Source organism: Amia ocellicauda, chromosome 8, assembly GCF_036373705.1.
Source record: "Amia ocellicauda isolate fAmiCal2 chromosome 8, fAmiCal2.hap1, whole genome shotgun sequence".
NCBI classification, from domain to species: Eukaryota; Metazoa; Chordata; class Actinopteri; order Amiiformes; family Amiidae; genus Amia; species Amia ocellicauda.
Window position 1 is genome coordinate 32,084,865 of NC_089857.1, and position 23,016 is coordinate 32,107,880.

General features: G+C 36.0%; 2 protein-coding genes across 2 annotated transcripts; one reads left to right on the top strand and one right to left on the bottom strand.

Moving 5' to 3' along the window:
* Positions 1-235: 235 nt before the first annotated feature.
* LOC136754864 (cell division cycle protein 20 homolog B-like) lies at positions 236-21,236 on the bottom strand. The gene is made up of 12 exons (XM_066711058.1): positions 20,996-21,236; positions 20,779-20,850; positions 12,592-12,820; positions 12,137-12,222; positions 9,293-9,371; positions 6,637-6,729; positions 5,119-5,315; positions 4,540-4,634; positions 3,829-4,054; positions 2,860-2,985; positions 2,448-2,565; positions 236-1,230 (listed from the first exon to the last, which is right to left on the bottom strand). Exons 1-12 carry the CDS (start codon positions 21,056-21,058, stop codon positions 1,088-1,090), a joined length of 1,527 nt encoding a protein of 508 aa, XP_066567155.1. The 5' UTR covers positions 21,059-21,236; the 3' UTR covers positions 236-1,087.
* On the top strand, positions 13,607-17,013 carry gpx8 (glutathione peroxidase 8 (putative)). Its single transcript, XM_066711059.1, has 3 exons — positions 13,607-13,862; positions 14,404-14,665; positions 15,025-17,013. The coding sequence occupies exons 1-3, from the start codon at positions 13,656-13,658 to the stop codon at positions 15,186-15,188; spliced, it is 633 nt and encodes a 210-aa protein (XP_066567156.1). The 5' UTR covers positions 13,607-13,655; the 3' UTR covers positions 15,189-17,013.
* Positions 21,237-23,016: the final 1,780 nt, after the last annotated feature.

The following is a 23,016-nucleotide window of genomic DNA, read 5'->3' on the forward strand; positions in this document are numbered from 1 at the left end:
TTAATGAATAACTACATGTTAAATTGTTACTTTAAATAAGGCTTATAGTGATGCAGGCATAGCAATAATTATTCAATGCAGCTTTCATGGAAAAAAAATACATCAGCCTACTATTATACCTGTGTGCTTTCTTATTTTCTGTAACATGATTTCATAAAACACTTTCAATTCAGGGAAACCAAGGTAATTACCAGGACTGAGAGGGGCATAATGAGTAAACCCCTCCCTTCCCCCAGCTCTTCTGTACTACAAGGTATCTTTCACATTGTCACATTTAAATGTATACCATTTATGTATAGAAATCTTCCATTAGATGAATACAACTCATGCTAGGAAATCAAATTAAGACAGCAGAAACTTGCTTTTGAAAGAAAATGGAACTTGTGGGTTTAATTACTGGTACAAGTCAGCCGTTCACAGAAAACCAAATACGACCACCACAGTCTCCTATGACACAGCAAACTGCATGAACACAGCTCAAAAAAGGCACGGTGGTTACGTTCAGGGGAGTACATGTATGATAATTATGAGAATGTGTTGCTTGCAGCTCTGCACATCTGCATTTCTTCATTGTCATCAAAGTACAACAGCATAACTTTGTCTGAGGAACCATTCCAATACACATTTCAAAAACAACTTCCATGTATATAGATTCTTTCAAAGCAACCAAGGATTGCATAAATTGCACTTTCAATTGCCATTGTAGCTAATCCAAAATTGGAATACAAGTGCTATTTAGTTAGCACAACCCTCAATAGTTGCTCCAGCTTCAAAGTGAGAGTGATGTTGAAAATTAGTTCCTTTTCTTGAATGGTTTAACCTCCCTCTTATGAACAGAAATTATACCATTATCAGTTTTTGTAGTAAGGTCATAATGAACTATTGTACATTTTCCTCAATAACTGCAAAATCAGATGACACAGTGCATGTACAGTTATCCAACTTCTCAAACAGGATGATTTGTTTGGTTTTGGTTGTTCTCTTTTTGTAAAATATGTGAGGATACACAAAGTTAGAGCACAATGCAAGTCATAAGTCATTACCTCGTCCAAAGCTATGTTCTCCCTGAAAGGAATGCAAAGTATGATCATTCTGTGTCCCTGATGTGCTCTTGCAATCTCTCCTCCTGGCCTCTGTTTCTCCAGACACAGGCCATTTCATCTGATCCCGCCGAAAAAATGTGTCTTCCACATGGGCTTATGGCTAAGTTCAGAACCCTTCCCTTATGACCTGATTAACAATGACAATCAATAGCATGTGATACAAATGGAAACAATGTTATAGCTATATCACATTCTCTTCACCCAGATGGGAGACAATATATTACCCCCAGCACTGCAGTCTCGTTATTAAAGATAATGCCCAGCTGTATAAATGGGTACAAATGTAAGTCGCCCTGGATAAGAGCATCAAATAAATAAATAATAATAATAATAATAACAAAAATAATAAATAATAATAATGCAAACTGTTGTTTTTTTCAGGCTAGGAACACGCAAATGCTACAAAATGACAAACAAATTTAAAATTACCCTTGTAATGCAAATTAATGAAAACAGTTGGATAATTAGACAGGAATCAGTAACATGTTATATTTTAATGTGTTCACATTAGTAAATATTTGACATCAAGTTTTGAGAGGAAACTCATATTGGCACACATGACTGTACAACACCCAGGGCATAACTCCCCATTGGAATAAATAACTAAGCATTATTCATTAAACACATGTGTGACAGTTTCTCAAAGCTCAGAGTTGTGGTATTATTTTTTTTTTATCATTTGAATACAAGGTTTCATTATGATGTTGAATGTGTATGGGGAAGGTTAGCACATCTGCACTAACCATGTGTCCTTTGCTCGTCACTTTGTGAATTACCTACGAGTATATTCCTTTTAATATATCAAATCCCACTCCAGTAAAAAAAACAAAAAAAAAAAAAAAAGTTTCTTTTTCCATTAACCATACTACCATTTAGCTGGCAACCACAAAAACAGGTTTATTGTGGTTTACCTTAGAATATAAATGTTTTTCATGTGATGTTTCAAACTTGTATATAAAACCTGCTCTGGAAACAATTATACAGCAGCATTCAGGCTTTATCTGAACTCCATCAAGCAGACTTTAAGCTTCAAGATTAACTGTTTGCATCACACTTCAGTAATTTCTTGTACTTTTAGTGCACTCTTAACCTTTATGCTGTAGTTACTCCTACAGAACATAACATATAAAGAAACTAATGTCTCAAACATAAGAGGAAATCTGCACCTTTGTAAACATCAGTAAAACATCAGAATTTATGGAGAAACTTGGCTTGAATGAAGTTATAAGACTTGTGTTTCCAGTAAGAGCACTTGAGTCTGGATTGCACAACAGGAGTTCAGATTGAGCCACCTCTGTCAGCCACCTACTACAAAATCACGATGCTCATTAACTAAAGACTCACCATGCACTTCAGCCCTTTTAGTAAGATATGGAAAGTCCCAAATGGCTATTTGATTGTGTGGTAGACCATGTCCTGTGATAAGTTCCTTTGTGTTTGTGGTCCAGAGCAATGAGCAGATCTGGAACAAAACAATGGGAGATTAGATCCCCTGAAATATGGAGTTTTACAATGATACAAATTTTGGATAAACAAGGTAGTCAGATATAAGTGTGAACTTTCTGGTCATGATTTCTCATTGATCTTACTCAGGTTAGAGCCAGGGAAGGTAGGCAGGAAACAGTATGTCAAAATAGGAGGATTTTAACAGTATCCCTGGCCTTGCACCTATGCACAAATCTTGAAATAGACCACCTATGAAAGAAACAAATCCCATACCCCAAGAACAATCCTGAAAATATGAAAAAGGCCCTACCTGTGAATGAGTGTGTGCTGATTGGAGGCATTTCCCTGTATTTGTGTCCCAGATTCGTAAGACTCCATCATTCACCCCGCCTCCAACAGCCACTACTTCAGTTTGCCATGGACACCAACCCATAGCCTGCAATGAAAACAAGAAGTATTTTTATTTTTTACAAAACCAAAACCAGGCAAACTCTTTTCACAGTTTTGGAGAACAACATGGTCTAACTGTGCATCAGCTATTTTTAGTTTTCAATACAGATTCAATATCACCGTGCAGCACCAAACCACATGGTAAAAAACATCGAATTTACTTTGCTTCAAGGGGTGAAGGTGTGAGATTTGAATTACAGAATGCAGAAAATAGCAGATAAAGATATGCAATGCAATGCAATGATTTTGAAAGACACCGTTTTCCTGTGGTTAACTGAGACGGTCAGAAGAACAAAAGAACAAAAGAAAACCTACAGACATGATTAAACCGGTCACGCCACCTCGCATTTGTAACTGATATTAGATAATTAATCTAAAAACCCATCATTTGGTGGTAACATTGCCATGTATCTGATCATCTATGAATTTAGTCTAGAACTTGAATGTCCTTTATGGCTGATGAAGTGTTTGATTGTCAACCTTTCACATTTTACTAACTGCACAAGAGTCTCGATAATGGATATAGATTAGAAAGAGCAGCACGCCTAGTACAGTATTCCACTAGTCCCACTGTCCCACTTTGATGTTACTCTCTTTATCAGTGCCAATTCAACCTCACTGCCTTTCTTGGCCTTTGAAATATATAAAGTAAAATGCTTTCATTTTATCCATTGTGCTCTTTCTTTGCTCAGTGAAAAATTGCAAAAAGAGATTAGACTAGATTCTCCTTTCCACTTTTGATGACTGTCTTGTTTGCATGCCTTTTCTCAACCTCATATTTCATACTGTAGCAAGACTGGAAGAATATTGTAATAACATAATGCCTTACCTTCACAGCCGTGGGATGAGATATTGACTGTAATGGCTGCAGTTTTGCAGTCTTGATTGAATCATATGGCCAGATATTCAGAAGACCATCACTGGAACCACTAGCCAGTCGGCCACCATTAGGAGACCATTGCAAACCACAAATGCTCTTCCTGTGTCTCAAAGTGCCGACATGATGGTTTGCTATCCTGACATCATGATGATGGATCACCCCTAAAAGAGAACCACTGTGAGATAAGAAGTTTAGTAGCTTGAATGAATTGCTCTCATATTTAAGACAGACATTTCCCATCAGAGAATTAAGGAAAGTCATCATATTGGTGTAACTGCAGATGCTGTTGCAAAAATACATATAGCACCAAACATTTGTTTGATTTCAAGAGATGCAAAGCAGTGATTCAGAATAATAAAGCTCCTTCCATCCTGTCTTTTGTTTGCTATAGTTTATGTAATTTAAACCCGATGATGTGTAGCTAAAATATCCCACATACAACTAGAGTACCACCAGACTCCTCAATTGTTCAGAATCATAACACACAATATGGAATGTGACAAATAGAAATGTAATTTCTATGTAATTTCAGGAAACACTGAATATTAGAAAACAAAAAAATAAGATATTTGAAACTATAAAATAATGCAAAAGAGCAAACAGAACACTTCTGGGAATGCCATAAAACACATTATAATGTTCACAGAAATAGGTTAGTACCTGCTGAGAATGTGATTATTCCAGCTTAAAGCACCCACAACTGACAGGTGACCAAGCATGTTTCTCAGTCTTTTCTTCTTTCCGGTATCCCATAACTGGAAAAAAAAACGAGGAACAAAAACAGCATTGGTTACCTGTGAAAAGTTTTAGAAGTGGCATACTTGTTACTCAGTGGTGATTTGGAAAACAAAAAGAGATACTGAAAATGTAAAGCTACAAATGCTGTCTATTTTATTCAGTAAATATTTGCAGTTTTTTTTATTTTGCAGGGATATTAGCTATACATTTTTCAAATCTTAGAACAGCCTTTAATACTCAAACAAAATGTATACTTAAAACCTCTTCTGGTCTTAGTATATGCTTTAAAACAAAATCCCGAAATTTGACTCTCAGTGATATCAAGGGGTAACTGAAATATTAGTGATTTATATATATATATATATGAAATATATATGAAAAATAGTTAATTAGACAAGCTTTTATTAAACTGATATGCTGGAATAATATATATTTCTTCAGAATTCCGATAATAAGCGATATATTTTGACCCCCTTCACATTGTGAGCTGCTGACACTAACCTGCACTTCACCGTCACTTGTACCAATTGCAAGAACATTGCCATCTCTTATCCATGACACTGAAGAAATGTAAGTGCTCTCTGTTTTCAAGTGGAAACTGTCTTGCAAAGTGTGGGTCTCCGCATTCCATATAAAAACAGAAGCGTCCAAAGCCAAAGCAACCAGATTTGCAGAGTTCCAGTCAAGAAGGTTTAAGTCTAAAAGACAAATACATTAATGTACAGCTGTTTTATTACCTACATTTCAAAGCACAGATAGAAACATTTAATTATAAATTAAAAATAAATCTTTGCTATATTATATCATGAGGACTGGATATCAGAATAAAACATGTTAAATCAAATTACTTGATGACCAGTCTTCCATGAAGCCTATGTTAGAAAACATAATATTGGGATCATATGATCTTAAATCAGATATTCACAATCTGATTGATGCTGCCACCACCATGTTTAACTGTAGGGATGGTATCGACTGGGAGATGTGCTGTGCTGGGTGGGCGCCACACATAACACTAGGCATTAAGACCAAGAATCTCCAATTTAGTCTCTACAACACCACCCTTTGCCACATTGTTGAAGCATAACTCAGGTGCTCTGAGATGGCTTATTTTTAGTAATGGCTTCCATCTTGTCACCTTGCCATACAAGCTAGTTTTCAGCCATTGAACTCTGTAGCACTTTCAAAGTTGTTGTTGGCCTCAGTGTCATCCATCACCAGTTTCCAGTTTGGAGGGACAGCCTGATCTAGACAGTGTTTCTGTGATACAATGCACTCACAGAGGACTCATTCTGAGATTTAGATATGTTTTTGTACCCTATTCCTGATCTGTGCTTTTTAATGACTTTATCCCTGACTTGCTTTGAAAGCTCATTTATCTTGAAATTCATTATCTGCCAATGAACCTCACAGAGACAGATTTGTTTATTCAGAAAGCATGACAAACACTATTATTGCACACTTCTTTCTTTTTGTTTTTGCTTTGAATGTGTGGATTTGGTTGTATATAACACACATGAATTACTATTTCAAAGTGTCATGACTGCAAGCTATAAAGCCACAAAATGTGAAAACTGTGAGAGAGTCTCAATACTTTTCCAAGGCACTGTACATTATCATGTTTTTACTTACAAGCAGTGGAAATTGATCTAGGCCTAGAAGATGTTTCTGTTTTTAAACAGTGTGTAATAAAAACATTAGAAAACTACAGTGCAGGGCCAACCAGTTGGATTTAATCAACCCAAATTAAGAATATTAAAGACTATAAAATATGCAAATCTGTTGCTGAATTCAGAAAACCCAACTATATAATTAATTTGGTGCATATAGTCAGACATGACATTTACTTCATATCTAAAAATGTCATGTCCTATGTGGTTTGGTAATGCAATCTTGATGCAAAGATTTCAATCTCTTTGATGGTTGGGTTGAAGAATAAAAAGCTAACACACAAAAACAATGTTCACTGTTTTCTGCAAAACTTGAAATGGAAGGCGAAACATCACATAAAACACTTACAATAATTATTCTGCAGTCCAGCAATGTCTAACTTCAAGTCCAGCTCTAAAGGAGTGTTGTCACCTGACAGGTGCCCCAGTGTGTTGCTTGAATCTGAAATCATAGATTATAATGATTCTTCAAGGTAAAAGTCATAATCATTAAAATCCCCATGCTCCCCATGGTGCAAGTCAAGGCATTATGGTTGAACAGATTATGGGTTCTGTGAATCAAGGTGCCAAAAAAGGGATTTAAATCCCAAGGTGTTTCTTAATTGCAAATTGAGTAATTAAATTATGTTTTATCAAATTTTAATATTGCAATCTAAAATATTTTGAATGTCTTCAATTAAAATTAACTGAAAGCAATGGAAAAAAAGAATGTTTATCATTCTGCATAATACATGATTATCGAGATGAATCAGTCTGTGGTTAACCCAAAAGATTTCAAAAGCTCAATCTTAAAGGGGCCTGGGCTGCATCCGCTCCATTGGTTATATTTTACCATCAAATGCAAGCCCCCTATAAACACCACAGGAAATGTCTTGTCCCATTTTACGTGCGTCTATGAATGACTTTGGTATAAGAGGTAAAAAAGCATGAGAAGCATGTTTTACTCTTTTCACATGACATCACTTGAAAGCTTACCTATACTCTGGATCTTCCAGTATTGGATTTGTTATTTTAAGTGCAAGTCAAGTCTTGTTGTGTCTTCCAATATGATTTGTAAACCTAATATACATTTTATGTAGTTTTACCATTGTAACATGTTCCAAACGTACAAAGCGAATTAGATCAATCTACACACATTCCAGTAATGTCAAAATTATTCAAAGCTAGTGTTTCAAGGCAAAAATAAAAAAACAAACCACATTGTAAAATACTGAGCATATTTTAAAATCGAGTAAAATGATATTCAGTAAGATTGACAAAACCTTATTATGAAAGAGCATGGCTATTATAGATATAGGGAGTGTTCCGATAAATCAAACCCTAATTATTAATGGCTTATTATTAATGGTATTCTAATGGCATCCAGAATACCATGTAAAACTCTCCAAAATGAGACTCATAAAATCTAGAATTACGCAACTAAGGTGGTGATTAATTTCCATAACGAGGCTGAATAGGTTAAGACAGAGTTACAAACAGCTGTTCTGTTCTCAGCTACAGTTGCTCAATTGTTATAAAATTAAGGCCTTGTAAGCTTCAACATAACACTTTGTGGATAACAGTGAGCTGATTTTACGCGAAGACAGTTTTCTTTATAACTGCATGAATGAAACTTTATATAGTTTGAGGTAATTTTCCCCTTTTCTTTCTCTCTCTACTATTCTGTGTCTCTCTCTTTCAACCACACTCACACACAAACTCACACTCACTTCCTTGTCTGCTGAATAATATTCAAATTAGAGTGGGCCTGACCTTCACACACAAGCCTGCCTGTGTTCACAGAGACGCATAGAATGACTCCTTATTAAACCAAACCATTAGCTGAAAGGTCAACACTAAAAATGAAAGAACATACACTTAAAAATGCAATGGATTTTAAAGACTTAAATATTAAAGTAACTTTTAAAGCCACAGTCACCTACACTAAAGTATGGTAATGCATTCCTGGTGCAACAGTAGCTAAGAAAGCTCATTAGTGATAATTAGGAGTGAAGTTGATCTTCCAAAGTGCAGAATTAGTCACATGTTTAGCTATTTATGCACTTTGGGAAAATTTCGTCACTTGCTATTGTAGACTAAACTACTGCACAGGAAGTTCACTTTTATAAGCAAAGAATGTGAGGGGTTTGGAGATCTGCACCTTGTTATAAATGCAGCTTAAAGTGTGACCCTGCAGCACCACAAACACTCTTTTGTTGTAGCTGTACTGCAAGTGCTAATAGGACGCAGGTATTTTGAACTCCTATGTTCCCACAGTCATTACTGACCCACAGAGAACTTAATTAATTTGACCAGTTTTAATATCACCTTACTAGCTTCAGTGTGGTACACCACCATGCAAACACACTTCGAGGAAAGGATACATTACATTCTTGAATTATTCCAAAGTTTCGAGAATTTTTTTTCAGAACAAAAGAGAACACAGGATGTTCTATAAACTGCATGATAAAATCTAGTGGCCCTTTCTAGATGATATGTTCAGCTTCATTTGCTGCCCTTGTCTGATGACTTCAATGAGAACATATGTGAAACAACCACAGCACTTGAATTTCAAGTAAAGCCTTGCGGTATCACACTGGGAGCCCCTTTGATGTAGCTTTCATATATTGAATAACCTGTCACAGAATGACAGATCAATGGAAATTTCTGAAATTGAGGTCCTGTAACTGAATTCAGATTAATTTGAACTATATGATATAGTTCTTAGTTGGTCTGCTATCATAGCTGCTGTAGAAAAAGCACTAGTATAGCATGTTCACAAATATTATATAGTAACCATTAGTGAAGAAATAAACTAAAGGTTTAAAAGGTTCAAAACAGTGGATTTTGGCTGACATCCAGACAGACACTGTAGTCCATTTTGTGGTTGAAATCTGAAACAAACAGTGTGACCATGCTAACTTGACTATTACTTAATATTTGTGGTTCTGAAAGTATTCCATAATAGTCAATGGAAAGTAAAAGAACAGTGTTTCTAGACAATATCCACTGTTGGGAGACAGTACCTTTAATAAAATTCACACGCATACTTGTCTTGTTCTCAGAATCCATTCTCATCTTAGCACAGCCTTTGAGCCGACCCTTCTGGAGAAAAACAAAGAGAGCAAAACCCAGTTACTCTGTCACTTTTACAAATGAGTTAGATCCTCTTTTCAATGGATGCTTTTAAATTAGTGCCCCTGTTTAGTAATGAACTGTACTGGGGGTTTCCCAAAAGCATTGTGAGCCACATAACCATTAGATCATTTTAAGAGCAACGTTTCAAATCTGAAGTGTTTCCCAATTCACAGACAAAATAAGAATTTCAGTTTATGGTGTGCTGAATAAGACTCACTAAGATGCACTCACTCATTCAATCCTACTTTTTTGTGATGTGCCGAGTGTTATTTTTCTCTGTTCAGACATTGTTGTGAAGTTAACCATTTGCTATTTCGTAATTTTGTATAAAATTTACAGTGCAGGTACTGAGAGTCATCTGCTGTAAGAGTTTAGTCATATTTTCCATAAAGAACTGAAGGATTGTTTTGGTATGTGATAGACTGACCATGATTGACCATGAGGTGTATGACATTGTGATACTATCTCTATACAGTGGGGGGGAAAATATTTGATCCCCTGCTGATTTTGTACATTTGCCAACTGACAAATAAATTATCAGTCTATAATTTTAATGGTAGGTGTATTTTAACAGTGAGAGACAGAATAACAGCAACAAAATCCAGTAAAACGCATTTCAGAAAAGTTATAAATTGATTTGCATGTTAATGAGGGAAATAAGTATTTGACCCCTTCGACTTAGTACTTGGTGGCAAAACCCTTGTTGGCAATCACAGAGGTCAGACGTTTCTTGTAGTTGGCCACCAGGTTTGCACACATCTCAGGAGGGATTTTGTCCCACTCCTCTTTGCAGATCCTCTCCAAGTCATTAAGGTTTCGAGGCTGACGTTTGGCAACTCGAACCTTCAGCTCCCTCCACAGATTTTCTATGGGATTAAGGTCTGGAGACTGGCTAGGCCACTCCATGACCTTAATGTGCTTCTTCCTGAGCCACTCCTTTGTTGCCTTGGCTGTGTGTTTTTGGTCATTGTCATGCTGGAATACCCATCCACGACCCATTTTCAATGCCCTGGCTGAGGGAAGGAGGTTCTCACCCAAGATTTGACGGTACATGGCCCCGTCCATCGTCCCTTTGATGCGGTGCAGTTGTCCTGTCCCCTTAGCAGAAAAACACCCCCAAAGCATAATGTTTCCACCTCCATGTTTGACGGTGGGGATGGTGTTCTTGGGGTCATTCCTCCTCCTCCAAACACGGCGAGTTGAGTTGATGCGAAAGAGCTCGATTTTGGTCTCATCTGACCACAACACTTTCACCCAGTTCTCCTCTGAATCATTCAGATGTTGGCAAACTTCAGACGGGCCTGTACATGTGCTTTCTTGAGCAGGGGGACCTTGCGGGCGCTGCAGGATTTCAGTCCTTCACGGCGTAGTGTGTTACCAATTGTTTTCTTGGTGACTATGGTCCCTGCTGCCTTGAGATCATTAACAAGATCCTCCCGTGTAGTTCTGGGTTGATTCCTAACCGTTCTCATGATCATTGAAACTCCACGAGGTGAGATCTTGCATGGAGCCCCAGACCGAGGGAGACTGACAGTTATTTTGTGTTTCTTCCATTTGCGCACCAACTGTTGTCACCTTCTCACCAAGCTGCTTGGCGATGGTTTTGTAGCCCATTTCAGCCTTGTGTAGGTCTACAATCTTGTCCCTGACATCCTTGGACAGCTCTTTGGTCTTGGCCATGGTGGAGAGTTTGGAATCTGATTGATTGATTGCTTCTGTGGACAGGTGTCTTTTATACAGGTAACGAGCTGAGATTAGGAGCACTCCCTTTAAGAGAGTGCTCCTAATCTCAGCTCGTTACCTGTATAAAAGACACCTGGGAGCCAGAAATCTTGCTGATTGATAGAGGATCAAATACTTATTTCCCTCATTAACATGCAAATCAATTTATAACTTTTTTGAAATGCGTTTTTCTGGATTTTGTTGTTGTTATTCTCTCTCACTGTTTAAATACACCTACCATTAAAATTATAGACTGATCATTTCTTTGTCAGTGGACAAATGTACAAAATCAGCAGGGGATCAAATACTTTTTTCCCTCACTGTATGTGGTAGTAGGCTATAGCTGCATTTCACAGAATTATTCAGACGCCACCCATGCATTACATTTCTAGGAATAGTTAAGCATTTATCTTTGACGTTATATCTCTCATTCAAAAAAGGATCTTTCGATTTGTTTATCATTGTTTTCAGCATGCCAAACAACACATCTCTGTTGTCCTTTACTTCACTGACAAGTATTTCCATCTATGATGTGGGGAATGTATCTTCTTTTTGTGGTGGCCTCTGTCTCCATATTTAAATGAGAGCTATTGCTTTCCAATATTCTTTTCTGCACCCAGTGTAATCTGTACACTGTAATTGCATTGTAATACATAGGCAGGTCATTACATTATTGGAGTGAGAATCAAATTTTGATGTGTAAACTGGCTCTCAGAGATGTATGGGAATATTAAATATATGAAGCCATTACTCATACAAAATTTCACTGCCACTCATTGTAAAACATATATATTAAAATAACAAGGAATGTATTGAACAAAATTATTATTTTGTGATTGGCTCCTAATCCTTTTCAGCACCTTTACTGGGACAGCACTTTTTACAATCTTGTTTTTTAATCTTTCACAATCTTTTTACAAACTTCCTTCAAATGTAGATTCACAATGAACCTCAAGTACCACCATTACTGGGAAAGGACCCCCTGCATGATCAGAAAAACATGTCCCTACCTGTTTCTTGGCTTCGTGCTCTTCATTTCGTGCTGAGGTGGTGTCAGACGCCAGATGATTCTTCTTCTTAATCTCATACGTGACAGCTGTGTTAGAAAGTAATTTCATATGAGCACTTTTTTGTGTGCAAAAGACAAGTTCCTTCCTATTAAAGGCTTTGGTCTATAAACTGGAAAATGTTGTGCTGGTCAATCAACCAATCAGAGTCCCCTTCGATGTGACGGCACTTATAATATAGCTAATATTAAATAATACAAAAAACAACATTACATTTCCCCATCACAATCCTTGGTACTTTTCATGATCCAATGGGTGTCCACTGGCTTGTAAGTCTATCAATGCAATTCAAAATAAATCTTTCAAATCAGGTCAAAGTCAAATGGGGGAATATAAGAATCAAAATAGTCTGAGTTTGTTTGTTTTCACGTGTCAACAAATGATGAAATGACTCTAACCTTCGGATATTAAAGTTGTTTCATCATCCTCAAGGGTGAGCTGAGACTTTGAGCTTCCTTCTGGGGAAAGATCCAAGGGCAGCTTCTGACAAACGGTGTCATTTTCTGAGATACAGGAATGCTGCCACCTTGTGGTGTCGGGACTACTAGCAACAGGCAGCTCACAGCTGAGTTTCTTCATAATTCTGCTTTTAAATCTGCTGTATGATATGCTTGCACCATCAGCGGTCTGTATAATGAAAAAAACATTCAAACTTTGAGAACTATATTTACAGTATATGTGTAGTTTGAACATGCCATAATGTCCTGCACTGGTATTGCTGTCTAAATACATACATACATAAAAATCCTAACACCTTAGGGTGTCTAAAGTTAAATGCTGTTGAGGTGTCACATGCTACTTAAAATATAATAGCCATTACAGCTCCCCTTTACAAATTCATACTATATAAACTATATAAATTCATACAGATATGAAGCACTCTATTTTTATACCATACACTTTGGTATTCTTTTCCATCCTGTTTTAGCCAGTACTTCAGTATTTGGGCAACATGGTAACATATTTACAACGAATAATCGTTTTAAAGATATTATTAATAAACAATACACTTATCAACTTACAAGCAACAATCAGTTAGAATTACAATTGTGTCGCGATACATTATAAAACACACTCACGAGTCCTGTTACAATATACCCCACTTTGAGCATTTAGAAGTAACAGTGCTATTATATTCTGGGATCATGCAACTGTCCCTCAAATAATAATTAAGAATGTAATAAACAATAAAGCATATAGATTGATCAAAATAGCGCTTCATGAGTGACGGAAATCACTGGTTTTCTTCAAGTGAAAATGATCAATGATAGAAGAGTGGAAACGCATGTCACCCAAACGTTTCCAGTTTTCTATCAACTCTGTAAATAAACCATTCTCTTTAGTATAAATCTCAGCTGCCTTGTAATATGATGCTGTGAGTGTTGTGTCGTAGACAACACAGCTCTGCCCTTCTTGCCTCTCCACCCCTGCATTTGCAGCTGCTGCCGTCTCCCCCACCAAGATGGAGCCCCTTTCCGCATATCCTCTGAAATGCTCGGTGCCAAAAGCAAGAATGTTCATGGTTTTGCTCACAATGACGATATGCACGGCGGGGTTATTTCTAATGCAGAACAAACTTTTCAAAAAGAAGAAGGTTATAGATTTTTACTCTTTGCAAGTCCGGGATATGAAAGGGAGAACCGTTTCCTTGGAGAAGTATAGAGGGAAAGTAAGTTCCAAATGCATGCATTAGTATGCATGCTTTCCTAACATTGCAGTCATGTTTGTGTTTAATCGAGGTATTTAATGGGTGATACGTTTCTCTGAATGTAAGAAAAACATACGGAAAGTACTGTACGTTTCATTTGAAGTTATTGCTTATAATGGCCAATCTGGGTGTGCAACGTGGAAAAGTCTCGTTTTAAGTGAACCACCAACATAACCTTGTAGCCTTGCAGCTGTGTATTAGTTGTGTTGTTTTTGTTTCTCCCTTTGCTTGTTTATAGAAGCTGATTTTGTGATTATGATGCATAAAACACTATATTTTATTTTAGATATATGCATTATTAATCAGAGGAGGAGAAGTAAGATCAGCAATAATAATTATTATAATAGTAAGTAGTAGTAGTAGTAGTAACTTAGATATCTACATAGTTTTCGTTTCAGTCTGCATTGTTACCTCACTGTCACTGTATATAATGGTCATTTATTGGAAGAAGACCAGGAAGAAGCTCGTTCAGTGGCATTTCTCCTCCTTTCTTTCTCCCCAGGCGTCTCTGGTTGTAAACGTGGCGAGTCAGTGCGAGCACACGGAGCGCAACTACAGAGCCCTGCAGGAGATGCAGCGGGAGCTGGGCACCTCTCACTTCAACGTGCTGGCCTTCCCCTGCAGTCAGTACGGGCACAGCGAGCCGGGCACAGACCGCGACATCGAGTCCTTTGCCAAATCAAACTATGGCACCACTTTCCCCATTTTCAGCAAGATTAAGATCATAGGCTCAGAGGCCGACCCTGCTTTCAAGTTCATTACAGGTACCGTGCATACAACAGTAGTAGTAGTAGTAGTAGTAGTGTTGGTAGTCAAACATTTGCTAAGTTTTTCATATTTTATAAGAAAGAGATCTTAGGCTCCTTGTGTATAAAGGCCTGTTACAGTGAGGTCTCTCCCCCATATGCAGTATTTCACTAATTCCTGTATCCTGCAATTATGGAATGATGTGCTAAATGTGGCAGGGTTAGCTAAGAGGCTTTTACAAGGGAGATGCAGGTGTAGGTGTGCAAGAAGAACATAAAACAAACACAAGCCTTGAAGGGGTGATGGAGCTGGGATATTGTGTTTCTGAATATATATTTATCATGCCTCTTTAATACTACTTTTTTTATTTGGACAGATTCGATCAAAAAGATCCCGAAATGGAACTTTTGGAAGTTTCTCGTTAACCCCGAGGGACAGGTGGTGAAGTACTGGAAGCCCGAAGAGCCCATGGAAGACATTAAACAAGAGGCGGCCGCTTTAGTGAGGGAGATCATCTTAAAGAAAAGGGCAGAGCTTTAACAGCTTACCCTTGACCTCAATCGATGAACAACTTGTGCCTTTTTCACTGCGTCACACAAGATCTTGTGCCTTAATTTGCTCACCAAACAGAGTTATATTTTTTACAGGAGTTGCATTTTTCACATTTCCGCTCATGGCATTGTTTTTCTTTGGAGTATTAACCACAGCCACATGCATAGATAACCTCAAACAATTCAATGTATACCTGTTTAGCAGGTGCTCACTGCTTGACATTTTGATCAGCTTTTTATCTCTTTTGTTGTCATGCATGCAAAGTGAGGGATTATGTGTCCTAGACTATCCCATTGAATTATCACTAGTTTAAACTCCTCTTTTGCATTGAATTTCAGAGTCATCCAAAAATACATTTCTGCATGATGCACTACAGTCTTGAAGAACAACCTTGACAAGGCCTTGGACTGTTAATCATTACATTATCGACAGGACAGAGATAAATATCTTATTTATCTTATGCTAAAAGAAGTCAGGGGTCTTGTTTAGTCCATACTGGCTTAAGGACCATGTCTCTGCAGAAACTGAAAAGGAGTGTGACCTTTTGACCTTTTGGTGTTTGTGGGGATACACCATTAAGTTGATTATAACTACTAATTGTTTGTGGTTGTTGTATCGTTATATTGTACATTTGCAGTTGTAAAATTGGAGGCATGTTTTTTTCAGGTCAGACTTTATAAAAGTTGTTTGTGTGTTGTAGGTGGGTGGTTGAAACCTAAGGTACAGATAAAAGTGTTTCATTTATAGATGTTTGTAACCTTGCATTACATAATTTGATACACATGAAAATTATTTGATACCATTGGTAATTTGCAATTTGTTCCTAAACATTTTCACTCATCAATAACATAAATATTGTGTCTGATGGATACAGGTTAAATGAGTTATGGCATCACATGTCTAAAGTTTGTAAAGATATGGTTCAGTCTAATCTTTGCCAAAACTCTGTAGTGTTATTGCATAAATATACCTGATGCTGGCTTTATTTGTAGTGAAGATACTGTGACATTCAATGACATATAAGTACTGATAAGCAGGTGTAATTTAATTGTAATACCTACTACTTTTAATAACCAGAAAGGGTTTATCCCCAGATAGAGTTGCTACATTTAATCCATAAGGAAATGGTTACTTTTCATATTAGGCCTAGACTGAATCAAAACTTTGACCTGCCAATTAACTGCAAATGACAAATTTGTCACTATAAAGATGCCACTTTATACTTCTAATAAATAATAAATGGATAGTGTCTGAGTTTGTAACATTTAATTTGTAGGTCGGTCAAAAATGTGATTTTATGCAGGCGTAAAGAAAGGATCATGCTGGATTTTTTTACATTACACTACAATTATCAAGAGTGCTTTAGTATTACATTCCACTTCAAGAAAAACAAAGGTGACATATATCTTATTTTTATATCAGTTATGAAAGTTGAAATTGTGATATAAAGTGTATTGTGTAAATTAGAACTGTATGTGACCTTTTTTGTACTCTGTTAATATACAAAAGACCCAGTATATTTTTAAAGTTTCAGTTTATAAGTAAATGTCAGGTTGTTCTTGTTTTTCAATAAAATACAATAATTCATAATTATCTCCATGTAAGCCTAACCTTTATAAATCAAAGACGGATACACTGTGAAGTAAACCCAAACTGAATCATTGTGAATTTCTATGCCATGTTAAAAGATGGATAATTCATGAGTAACAGTGCTGTAGCTTGTTGCTAAATTAAACAGGTCTAGAATGGCCAAACCACATAACATTTATACTTTATGGAACCCTCTTCAAATAAAAAAATACATTCAAATGATCATGAATGTGTTTGGAGTTTTGTCAGATAAAGCCTCTTTGGTATTGTCTCAACCTTAGGTGTTGCATAAGGAGGCTCAAATACTTTTTTGGTGGCTGTCCCTAAAGCTTTAATTTCAGCCCTATTAATATGTTGAGCTTGGATAACATGATAGGACTAACCATACATGTCTTTTGATTTTCAACTTCTGAAGGAACTCTTTCACAGCTTCAAAATTGATGTATGTCACTGTGACCAGAGAATTTATGACCACAAGAGATTATTTTCTGCTCCAATATTTTTGATACACTCTTCAATCTATAATGTAATGAATAAAATACAGTTGCCCATCTTAAAATAAAGATTGCTCTACTATCCAAAATAAAACTTAACATTTCCAAATGTACCAGTCAATAGTGTGTCTAGAATTATATTATACCATCCAGTATTTTCTACCAACAAATAAAACATTCAGCTTTCACAAATAATGTATTAACATTCTCCCTCACAAAGTAAAAATGTAACTTTCATATCTGTTTTTAACAGTGAAAATGCATGCATCTGCTGTGGTTTGTGTTTTTCAATATGAAAATTATAATATAGTTTTGAAATATTTACAATATCAACTTTATCATTCAACATTTATTGTTTAAATATATAGGTTGTATATATATATATATATATATATATATATATATATATATATATATATATATATATATGAATCATCTTAAAATCTCAGTACTTTCTAATATTCACTTTTGAGTCCAGATTAAATGTATAAGTTTATTTTTCCAGAGACTTCTCGCTAAGGAAAAATTAGTAGTTGTTCAGTAACCAGGTAGTAATCTGCAATTAGCAGGTGGGTTAAAATTTTGATTTCTTAACATAATTATTTTTACCATTTTGCTGCTCTCTTTTGTGGGAATTTGCAAATGTCTGTACTTATTTTACACGTAATTTTGTCACAGGTGATGAATAATTATGAGCCCATACAGTGTATTCATGAGATTTGAATTAGCATTTATTATTGGAACCACAATTCATTCCTGTCCCGTTGTATATTATTAATATTTAAACTGACAAAAGCTATGAGGCACAGTGTCACTGGAATTAACATAAAAGTATTCCTATTGTGATGCCATTTACATGTGGTATGGCCAATTGAATCATATGCATTGTAGATATACAGTATTGAAACTCATGTAGTCAATTAAGTCATTAAGAAAAGTTGTCTGGCATGTACTGATGTGGGAGTGCATGTAGCTGCTGATCTATACGTGACAGCCAGCTAACACTACACTGCCTTATCATTACACACGGTTTTTGGCTGTCTTTATTGAGGATTTTCAGCACATGTCTGTACAACTACAGTTCTTCGTTACAGCAGCATACAGAATCAATATGCAGAAAATCCCAATAAATCACCACAATGATGAATATATGCATTTATATATGTATTTAAATGGAAAATGTACTGAGATTAAAAGGTCTTGCGTAAAACAGTATATTTTTCTATCAACCTGCCATTTTAACATTTTCACTCTTTCAATGATGTCACATATTTGTGTTTGTTCTCTGATGCATTCATTTATTTTTCTGTCTCATTTTGTTATACATATACATACACATTTACATGATTCCTTGTTTCGTCCGCAGTTTCTGTATCATTTTTGCATGTAGTGACCACATTTCACAACCATAAGTGAGGACTGGTAGTATGCATTCATGAAATACTTTTCACTTCTGGTAAATGGGTCGATTATTTGCTTTCAATTGCATGCTGTTTCCAAATGCACTCCATCTGTTAATCTACTTCAATTATCTTAGTTTGCATAAAGCTGTTAAACATGACTTTGGCAGTTTTCTTGCTTGAATCTGAGAGTTCTGGAGGGTTCTGAAGACCTGCACCTTCAAATTCCAAAACTCTTGGATGTAAGTAAGATGCAAATAAGAAAACTGGACTCAAAATGAATTTGAGTAAGATCAAAATCATATTCAACAACTTTGCAAAAAACTAAGAAAAGATACCTGAAGAAGTCAAGTTATATCTAGCTCAGAAATTAACACAGATAGAGATCTTATGAAAGAAATCAAAAGAAGAGTGAAGTACATTTGTAAGAAATTGCACTCTACTGAAAGAAATTGTACCGATTTGCTGTAAAGGAAAAGTATACTAGCACTGCTCACTTATGGGTCTGAAACCTGGTCATTAAACACAAAAATGGTATAGAAACTGAAAACCACACAAAGGACCATGGAAAGATGTATAGTTGGAATAACACAAAGAGAAAAGAAAACATACACTAAATGGATCAGAGAATAAACAAAAATATGTAAAGTCACTGAAATCATTGAAAGAGTGAAAATGTTAAATGGGCAATGGGCTGGACATATTGCAAGAAGACCAAAGACAGAGAAAAGAAGCTATAGAAGGGATCCCAAGAGATACAGAAGACGACAACATAAAGGATAGGAAGAGTAAATAAAACAATTTAAGACTATCTATATGGCATAATTTAGTTTAATTTATTTGAATATGGCAACTCCATTCTTACTGGAATCGCTTTGGTTCCCCATGAAGTAAAATGTAAATTCTATGTCAGTTTTGGTTGTTATACTATGAGCAGCAAGAGGGCAGTAGAAACGTAAGCTGGTGAAAACAACAAAACCAGCTAACGTTGCACTGCCTTCCAGCCACACACACAACCACAGAGTAAAGCGTTCTAGATGGTACTTAACTGTTGCGAAGTGTGCAGTTAGATAGCAGTTGAAATGTAAGCTGGTACCATTTTCACAGCCAGCTAACGTTACACTGCCTTATAACCAACACACAGCAGTAAGGAGACGAGTCCTCCACATCCTCCGAACAATCTTCAATGCTCTTTGATGACGCTCTTGCCTTGCAGCAGGTGGCAAAGTAGTAGCGGCTGCTACAGACAGACACAGCAGCCAGCTAACAGTACACTGCCTACCTGACACAGACACTCATATACTAGGCATTTGCTTTTTGATACCTCTTGTGGGTTTCACTATATCTTAGTTAGTTTGTTTTGTCTTATTGTATAAGAAATAATTGCTGCCCCCAAAAAACAAAAAACAAAACAAAAATAAACTGAATTGTACTTTACAGTTGTAAATACTCCCATTCAATAGAAAAGTCAACCATGTGTTGGTAACACACAATGGATGTGTCGACACCAGTCTGAATTTCAGTTACACTGAGTCATTGAAAGGAACAATGTGGAGTGGAAGCAGTAACTGTCAGACACATAACAACCAGCAGCGATACACTGACATACTGATAAAAAGAGCTTCTGCTCACAAGAAAATGTCAAGGATTTGAAAACATAATGTATTTATCAATTTACTGGTAGGACATGTTGTAAGAAAATATACTCAATTTGAACAAATCCATGCATTCACTTGTTTCTTAATCATACTTGTGATTTAAGTTACTTAAATACTGATGTGCAACTAATTTAGTATGGATAAAATGTATTCATCAAAGTCTAGCCCTAAATGTACGTGACTGATTTAGACCAATTTTAACAGCTAAACATCAAAACTATTAATGAATGTTTGTGCCAGTATTCACCCATAGTTTCACACAGTCCATGTGCTCATGCAGCTTAAGTCAATATTACAATTCTGATATATTCTGCCTCAATATATCTTTGCTAAGAATGTGATAAATAAAACAACTGACATATTACACTACATCTATGATAGTCATTGTCAGTCATCATGTAATAAACTGTTGCTTTATCCTTAAATATAATCTTACCTTCCTCATCCTGAATGGATAGTGTCTTCTAGTCCTGGTGAAATCTTTAGCAAGTATGCTCATAATGGTCTCCTGTATAAATGCAAAATACATTTTTTTTGTTTGTTGGAGAAATAGTATTAAGTTGAATACATCATGCTGTTGTAGTCTACATAGTCTCCCTGATCTGCTGAAGCCAACTTGAAAAGATTAAGATACTTCCAGTGGATGTACTTACCCATCTCATGGCATCCTCAGTTTTGATCTTAAAACGTGAATATCTCTCCAGCTTCCAGTCCATAGTAAAATAAATATTTAATAATAATAATAATAATAATAATAATAATAATAATAATAATAATAATAAATCAATAAATGTTACTTTGTATATAAGCAGAAAAACGTGACAAGTATTAGGTATACTTTGTCTTTTGAAGCCCAGACTCCCTTTCCATACAATTCAAGTCCCCTCTGACCTCCCCTGAGCTTGACTATCCTCACCTCATCATAGATACCTTTAAATATGCACTAGGGCGCAATTCAGAGCGGGAATTACTCTGCCCTCCACCTGATTGGTCGACACACAGGCTTGCGTGACAGCCAGGGATTCCCTCTGTGGCGTCGAGTCTCCCAGCAACTGCGCCACGCCGCGGGTCCGCACCGCACAGAGCGCCAGCCCGCCGAGCTGCGCCGGGAGCATTGCGTGTGCGAAAAGCGCGGGGACGCAACTGTGCATTCACCACAAACCAATTCAACACTAACGTCTCATTATTAGTAGCCTGCCCAACATACAGAGAACTGTCCTCTTGAAAGATTTAGTAGTAGTTCTTGTTGTAGAAGTATAAGGATAAGGGCGTCTGGCAATAGATATATAATAATGAATAGCCTAATATTTTGTATTATTATCATCAAAGCAATTATACCGTTTTATCCTAATAAATCATGCAAGCATATAATCCTGCCAACAGCATTATTATTATTATTATTATTATTATTATTATTATTATTATTATTATTATTATTATTATTATTATTATTATGGCAGTGGAAGCATGCATGCATGATTTAGGCTACTAGGATATCACTGTAGCATTTTGTATTGACATAGAAACCCCATTAATTTTTCATAGTAGTAGTAGTAATAATAATAATAATAATAATAATAATAATAATAATAATAATAATAATAATAATAATAATAACAAGAAATGCATACATGTATAATACGTGTAATTGATCAATTAGACAAGTCATATAACATTGTTTTGGTTTGTTTCCCTTTTGCTTATTTGGTGTTCTGAATCTAGAGAATGTATCTACTGTCGTCAATTAAGTAAATTACAGTTTTGAAAACGTTAGACCTTTTTATAAGAGCTTATCAACAGTATTTAAAAATATCTGAATACATATAATTTATCTCTAATCTTCTACCGTGTGGCAGAGAGATCTGCATCCACCCATTACAGTACCAGCCTTGCCACCTGCCATTTCCATATGTCTGCTGCTGCAGTACAGCACTCACAGGCCCCGCCGCGGGCTGGAGACAGGTGCTTTCAATGGGGAACAAACAGATGCTGCTCTTTAAAAAGAAAGGAAGAAAAAATAACGGATATAATCTGAAATAGGAACATTGAATAGAATTCAATTTTTTCTGGGTTGAGTTCGATTAGTATCCTGAAGCTCTATAAAAATACTTTAATCTGAGGTAAAGTATATGAGAGAGAGAGAGGTATTCTGCATTAGTTTATTTCAGATTGTACTTATTATGAACATACTGTATTCCACTAAAAACATGTCATTGCACTCCTACAAAAGACTGCGGTTTAAGAGAAAATCATACCGATTTCAACAGATTACCATTATTCATAAAACACAAAAACAATAGTAGTAGTAGTAGTAGTATTTTTATTTTACTTATAACAATTAAAACATTTACTTGCACATTACTATGATTTTATATTATTTATTTTTAATCACTGCTGATTTACTTGGATTTAGGCCTACTTGTCCTATCAGGATTGCTTAAACCAAGTAACTGGATTATTTGAATTTCTCATATGTGAATTACAATTACTGCTGGAGTGCATTGCTGTTTTCTTGCCTTCTTAGATCAAACAATAACGAGTATTTTTGTTTACTGCACATAAGTAATAGATTAACAAATATTGTACATTACTAACAATTACATGGACACTTTTTTATTTCATTTTTATTTGTACTTGTTTTGAGTAATGTTATTCATTTAAGAACAAACAAAGT

Coding starts and splice junctions, on each gene's coding strand:
- gpx8 (XM_066711059.1), top strand. CDS start 13,656: ATGGAGCCCCTTTCCGCATATCCTCTGAAATGCTCGGTGCCAAAAGCA. Junction 13,863..14,403: donor TGGAGAAGTATAGAGGGAAA/GTAAGTTCCAAA, acceptor CTTTCTCCCCAG/GCGTCTCTGGTTGTAAACGT. Junction 14,666..15,024: donor TGCTTTCAAGTTCATTACAG/GTACCGTGCATA, acceptor TTATTTGGACAG/ATTCGATCAAAAAGATCCCG.
- LOC136754864 (XM_066711058.1), bottom strand. CDS start 21,058: ATGGACTGGAAGCTGGAGAGATATTCACGTTTTAAGATCAAAACTGAG. Junction 20,851..20,995: donor CTGAGGATGCCATGAGATGG/GTAAGTACATCC, acceptor GCATTTATACAG/GAGACCATTATGAGCATACT. Junction 4,635..5,118: donor CAAGTGACGGTGAAGTGCAG/GTTAGTGTCAGC, acceptor TTTTTTTTCCAG/TTATGGGATACCGGAAAGAA.